At 37.0% G+C, this 7,500-nt stretch overlaps 1 protein-coding gene across 2 annotated transcripts in view; it reads right to left on the minus strand.

Moving 5' to 3' along the window:
• The window catches only part of LOC125027609 (enhancer of rudimentary homolog), a 15,032-nt gene extending 11,126 nt beyond the window's left edge, over positions 1-3,906 (minus strand). For both annotated transcript variants that reach the window (XM_047616724.1, XM_047616722.1), the window contains exon 1: positions 3,791-3,906. In XM_047616724.1, coding sequence (XP_047472680.1) covers positions 3,791-3,793 — 3 coding nt within the window. In that variant the 5' untranslated portion in view covers positions 3,794-3,906. The remainder of the gene's footprint in view (positions 1-3,790) is intronic.
• Between the last annotated feature and the right edge of the window lie 3,594 nt (positions 3,907-7,500).

Consider the following 7,500-nt stretch of genomic DNA (forward strand, 5'->3'; position numbering starts at 1 on the left):
TGCAAATTACATATGAAACACAAAAACAAATTTACACTTAAACAAAACAAAACTAATATGTTACAATACAGTGAGTCCCAGCACATAAAAGCATAATAGGAAATGAAACTGCAATGCTCATGAACTGGAGAATTCTAAAACTATTACACAAGACACCAACATAAAAACCAGAAAAGAAAAAAGAAGTGGAAAGAACAGTTACATAAAACTCTCATCACAAAAGACTATTACCTCAAAGATAACATCCCACAGCCATGGTCCAGATTGAAAAAAAATTGATATGCCTCACAAGAATACTGACAAAACACACAAGACTAAGAAAACATCTACGCACTTAATTTAGAAACTGACCCAAACTGCAGATGGTGCCAATATCCAGAAGAAACAATTGATCAGTTACAGTTACAATTGCCAAGATTCCACTCTCACAGATTTATGTTAGAGAAGCATTAAAGAAGATAAAAATAATTAATCCAAATATTTCTCTACTTATAAAATCAAAAGCAAACTCTGCATAAGAAGGACTACATTCTAAGGCACACGAAAATCTTCTTACAAAGATCAAGAATAATAAATATATGAAAAAGAGATCTCATTAATATATAACACAAGAAAGCCTTCAAACAACAGAAAGAAGATTCCAAGAAATAAGATCCAGGGAATATAAACATAAAAAGTCTAAAATCCTATAAAAGAAGAAAGAAGATGTAGTGTTAGGTGTGTGGCCCTCCCACCCTGGATGCAATATCACAAAAATAGTGAGGACCGGCTACTTTTGAAAGAGAAGGTGCCCACTGCTGGTAAAACAAAACCTCTCTCCAAAGATGTACCACTCTGACAACCCCCAATAGTGAGATTATATAAATAAATTGTCATAGTCACAAAGACTTTTGATGAGCAATCCTTTAAATATAGTACTAAATATTTTGCTGATCTTATGAGCACCTTCGCTATTTATGACAATGAGTAAGACATAAGAAAATCAAGTATTTTGGGAAAGAAATAAAATGCATACAACCATGTTGAATCTTTAGAAGGCTGCATCTCCAATATCTAATTCTGCCTTTACTGAACTTGTAGAAAATAATTTTGAATTACTTGTGACGATAAGGGATACTGGTTCATACATAGGTGAGGGACAACAGGGAAATATTTTCGATAAAGTGAAGGAGTTACAAGTAATAGATGAATGTTTTGATGACATTATCCAGAAGCAACAAAATGACAGCGATATTTGGTGACATATGAGATATTTTTCAATTCTCATCACTTAGGGCCCTGACAATATAATTAGTGTAAGCACAGACAAAAAATAAGAAAAACTCATTCATTATTAAGATCGCTATAGAAGATGAAGCAATGTGCTATGAAATGACATCATAACATCATTGTTTTTATTCACATAAAATGTTGGGAACATAAGTATCAATTCATATGGAACATTTCAAGTCTTCATGCCTAATACTTGATGATTTTAGCTGTAAGTGTTGCCATCCCCATTAACATTCTGTGTACCAGAGATCCTTTCTATAAATATAACTCAGTTTGCGTGGAAATCAAGATACTGGACCCCTCCATGACTAACATTTCTATGCAGATTGCATATGTATATACATATTTATACAAGCACATGCATGCACACACAAGCACACACACACTGTGAAGTAAGTGTTATTATGAGATATTATCAGCTTATGGGTCAGATGTCCTGTTATGACGTGCAGTACAATAACTTGTCTATGATACAAACAAGGGGGGGCTGTAACAAAGAACTGGGTATACTAGTAATACACCACTGTTAACCCACTGGATGCAGATGGCATGACATACATGCCAGGTCCTCTGAAATTTAAATTTATTAATTGTGTTTACATAGAGTCTTCTCCAAATGTACTTAGTCAATAAGGAATCAACTATCATTTCTCTCTTTCTCACCTATTTATCCTTTTCTGTGATTTTTGGGGTGATTCTAAATTATTGTTAATATTAATCTAACTTTATTATAATCATAATGAAAATAATAATAATAACAGCATTAATGTTAATTACATTAGAAAAAAAAATTCTGAAAATACAAGGAATGACATGACCACCATGTCATAAAAAAATCCAGGGCAGGTGATGTGAATATGCTATGACAGGAAAATCGGCTGTAGGCCAAGTGACGTGAATCGGCCATCATGAGCATTGCGGCTGAAAGCCGGGGTGATGGAAAAAACTAGCCACAAGTGCAGAAACCTATTGGGAGATTTATTTTACTCATTTGGCGATACTGCAATATTCCTATCGATGTATGATTGTGGAATGAAATGTTTGTGACCAATGACTGCAAGAGCACTGGCTCCATGGAAGATGCCATTTCCATGCTCAGCAACCTATTCCTGGCGCCATGAGCAGCAACGCAAGATTGAATATTACATAAAAAAAAAAAAAAAAAAAAAAAAGGACAAAAGCAACATAGTGTTACATAGTTTTATTTTTCTTGCACTGAGTTGTGGACTACCTTGTGTGATGATTGGAGTCAGTGAAAAGTAAAAAACTATTACCATCTGGAAAATGCAAATCAATAGGCCCCACCCTATTACTGTATTTCCCTATTGTGGCACTGTCCCCGAACCTCCACCCAACCACTCTGGCCTTAGGCTACTCTCCATGTGGCACCTGCCTTGGTCTATTTTCTTCATTTCTAATGATATAATTCTCTTTAGCAGTTTATATCATGTATCAGGGAGTGTAGTTTTTTCCTTTCTTTATAATAATCATCAGATTTTTCTGTAAATCCATGCCAAAGTATTGTATGTTGCACCACTTTATTATTAACTAATGAGAGAAATACCATAGATGAAAGAAAGTCTTATTTTCTGTTGCTCCATCTATTACAGGCAAAGTTTACCTATGGCCTTACAGCTGTGCGAGACAAACTATAGCTTCCTCTGAGAACGCGACATTCTACTGGAAGGCAAGGTCAATTTTGGTGTCAGAAGTCACTCTATAAATGCCCTCAAGTACATACAAGAAGAGACCATACTACAAATATATCCATTACTTATTCATGCACTCTCAAAATCCAAATCTAACATTTCCTACTTTCTATTTACTCCCTAGACAGGGAGGCAAGCCCCCTGTATCCCCTCTTTAGTAAAACTTTGTGCCAGCTCATAAAAACACACAACATTAAGAATACTGGCTGTGTGAGGGTATTGTAGAGTTTGTCTCTGAGCAGTGATATGCAGGGGATATTTTCATAATTTTACTGTAAATATGAGGCCAGAGCAGCTGTACCTGTGTTGCTTATCAATCTATTTCATGTGCTCTATAAGATGGCAGTGCCTCATTCCCTCTCTTTCTGTGCATCACTCTTGCTAACATTAATCATATATCCATACTTACACCTTAAACCTAACCACCCCTACAACATAACTTAAACATGGCCAATATTATCCTAATAAATATCGCAAACTATAACAAACAACAAAATAGCAAGAGAATACCACCATATTAACCAAAGCAAATATCACTATCATACTATTGGCTAATCCTCGAACCCAGGGGGAGGCGATAATACATACAATTCTACAGTAAAATCTAGATTGTTAAATTCTATAGAACAGTAAAACTACGAAATTGTGGCATCGTTTTTACACCAGAAAAGCCAGGAAAGGGCAGAGACGCCAAGCTAGGCAATCTCACCTCATTTTATCGCCCCTTATAGAATATCTAATACCAAACTAAAAACAGTCGTGGAAATACGCTTATCAGATTGGTGTGGCAATCATACAAGGGCTCTTACCATCTTAGCAAATAGAAATTCCAGAAAAAACTCTCGGCAGCAAAAGTGTGCGGACGTCCCCAAGACAAGCCACAACACGGGATTGCGTTCGTTCACATCCCGCAGCGGAGCATCGCTTTTGTTGACCAAAAATATGTCTAAAATTAAAGTACAAATGTATATAAATAGATAATATTAGACATTGTGTATGGATAAATCGAACGTGGCTACATGTGTGAATCAATTAATATATAAACAGATTATTTAATATAAATTTACAATTTTGTTTATTTTTATATAAAAAAGTATTTAAAGATATTTGTGTAATATGGCATCGGGTATATATGTATATGAATGAAAATACCGTACATATCTATATGTAAAGTACACACACACACACAAACACGCGTGCACACACACAGACACACATAAATATATATACATATGTGTATGTGTCTACACGCACGCACGCACGCATCCACGCGCGCGCACACACACACACACACACACACACACACACACACACACACACACACACACACACACACATAAATATATTGTATGTATGAATGTATGTATAATCCTGCACCTTACAGAAATAAATTAATCAATATCGATGATGAGACCATTCTCCAGTTTACTTTAAAATAAGGACTGACTTTTCTTCTCAGAAAGACCAATATCAATGTCAAGTATGTTGACAGGAAAATAAATGTTCAAAACAAAATTGACAGTCGACATCGCGGATCTGAACAAAAATGTAGGGAACAAGAAATTATCAGTAAATATTATAGACAAACTCATATTAAGGGGCTTCTGTAATATTCAGTGTTTTCTTACCCTTTACATGTACATAATGGCATAGCGCGGTTGGACATTTGCGGATGTCTTGCAAAGCAGGGATCAAGATTCTAGAAATGTCGATGCTGTATTTGTAAAGTCGGTATAGCCAAACCATCAAAGGGAATGAAAATACAATTTACAATCCTTTTTCATTACTTCAATGAAAGAAAGTTTAGAGTAGAAGAGTCAGCCCTTTCACCCTCAACATTACAGCCAAAAAGGGGTAGATAATAGAGGAAAAAAGGAATGAAAATAAAATATGAGTCTTAGCCGAAGGGGAAGAGAAACAGATAAGAAAATCGTCGAGCGTCATACATTGACTCAGCGCATGATTTCATGAGGCACAACCCACCTCGGTCATTTGGCTATCACCAAGTCAAACACCATGAGTTAGCCATAAAATATGAAACATGCACTATATGAATGAAAAAAGACATTCAGTTATCATTAGTATTTTACATAATTTCAGGGATCTCAGACAATAAAAGGATGTAAATCACTAATACTAATAACACAGATAACAATATGCCAAAGGGTAGACTTCTTTATTTCTATATTTGCCAGTCAATTTTACAATTTAATTAACTAAATTTATTTTTTCAAACTCATAATACCCAAACGATATTCTATTCGTTTCACACCATTTTCTGTTACCGTGATTAAATGTACACTACTACATATTTTACATTGATGTTTCATTTTCCAGATTAAAAACCTTTTCCGAAACCTTTGTTTTCTTTTCGTTGGTTATGCAGCTTCATCTTCATACTTGTTTTTATATACTACCATAGTTTTTTCCCACTTTTATATTGAGTCGTTATTCCTGACTCGTCTTCTCCATCTAGGTCTGTCATTCATTTTTTCAGTATTAAAAAAGTAGCTTTCAGGTTGCCCGCGATCTAATTTTCATCTCATTTTGACCCTTCCTCCTTCCCTCTGCTTCCATCTCCATAACTCTTCTTCCAACATAGACAATATTCCTCCTCATATGACCAAACTCCCATAACCTACTTACTAGTGGTTTCTTAGTAAGCTCTATAAGCTTCTTATCATTTCATTTATTATCCTGTCTCTTCTTGTGATACCACACATTCCAAGAGCCCAGGAATGGCTTCTATGTCTATTCAACTCCTGCGTAAGGACAGAATCCAGTGTACTTAGGGGTGACACTGGACAAAACACTCTCTTTTGCCTCTCATGTGAACAAACTCAGAGGGAAAATAAGCTCCCGAAATGTCCTACTGAAAAAAAAAAAAAACTAGTAGGCGCAAAGTGGGGAGCAAATGCTACCACTTTGAAAACATCTGCCCTGGCGAGTACTGTTCACCTGTATGGAGCAGATCAGCACATGCTGACAAAATTGACCCTATGCTCAATGAAACATGCAGGACCATTACAGGCACACTGCGCCCCACACCTACCAACATCCTTTATAGACTTGCTGGGATAGCACCCCCAACGTCAGACGGTGCATAGCAGATAAAATGGAAAAAAAAAAACAAAAAAACAGAGCTCTGACACAAGGCACCCACTCCACCAACACCAACCAGTACCATGTCTACTAAAATCACGGAAGAGCTTTGCCAGTGTAGTTGATCTACCTCCAGGCACATCTGCTCAAAAGGACAGAGTGGATAAGTGGAAGGAGTCAGAAACCAGAGCTCCCAATCCTGCAGTCCAGGAGCCAAAAGAAGAGTTTCCAGACGGCGCCCAGCTTCCCAGGCACGAGTGGTCTGCACTCAACAGAGCTGGGGTCGCAAGAACTGGGGACAATATGGTCAAATGGGGCCTGAAGATCTGCTCATCATGAGAGTGTGGAGAACGCATCCAAACTATTGACCACATTTTACGATCGTGTCCACTTTCTCCTAATCTAGTCAACACCGATCTAGTCGTAGTAAACAAAAGAACTATGGAATGGCTGGCTGTCAGGAGTGACACGCTATGAATGACCACACATTCACCTCAACATGGGCATCTCAATTACTACTTTTTCCTTTCTTTGCCCTATTTTACAGGCCTCTTTTTGCCCCATTATAGCATTGCCGGCCTAACCATAGTTTTATACACCTTACTCTTCAATCTCATACTCATCCTGTGAGCGCACAACACTCCTCATGTATTCTAGTTGTTCCATTCCATTGAAAAATAGATATTCGGTCTTTGTCCTATTCAATTTCAATCGATATTCTTACGATGCTCTTCGCCACTGCACTAGCTTACTTTGCACATCTCCTCTTTCTCACTGATCAAATCAATGTCATCAGCCGAGTGCATCGACCATGGGGCCTGCCTAAGACGAATAGGTATGGACTACGAGATGAGCCCTGATGTATGCCAACCCTAATCAAGAAACTGCCTCTCGGTCCGATGCTGCTGGTCACTTGAGTCGGTACCTTAGCTAGATTCATATATTTCTCTGACGCCCTCTTCATCCTCATACATGAATCGTATTCACTGCAACAAATGTAGAAGAGGTATGAATGAAAATGAATATCTTCACAATACAATATATCTCTTGTATTGTGAAAATATTAATTCTCATTTATACCTTTTCTGCAATCCTCATATATCTCCATAGCCCTTTCCGAGGTACTCTATCGTAAGCCTTCTCTAGTTATAAAAAAAAAAAATTTTCTCTCTATCTCCGTACCATTTCATGATCTGCCTCAAGGCAAAACTGGCGATGATATTGTGGGTCACATAAATGGCATTATCTTGAAAATATGTCAACACTTGTCATTTGGTTCTGTCAGATGTAAATATACATATATATTATAACCGGATGTCATTCCTGACTCTAACACATTGTATTTACCAGTTTGAGACCGGCATTGACTTTAGCTGGCTTGCCCACTCAGTAGCATGATAAATTTTCACACGCAGTT

Source organism: Penaeus chinensis, chromosome 7 (assembly GCF_019202785.1).
Source record: "Penaeus chinensis breed Huanghai No. 1 chromosome 7, ASM1920278v2, whole genome shotgun sequence".
Classification (NCBI taxonomy): domain Eukaryota; kingdom Metazoa; phylum Arthropoda; class Malacostraca; order Decapoda; family Penaeidae; genus Penaeus; species Penaeus chinensis.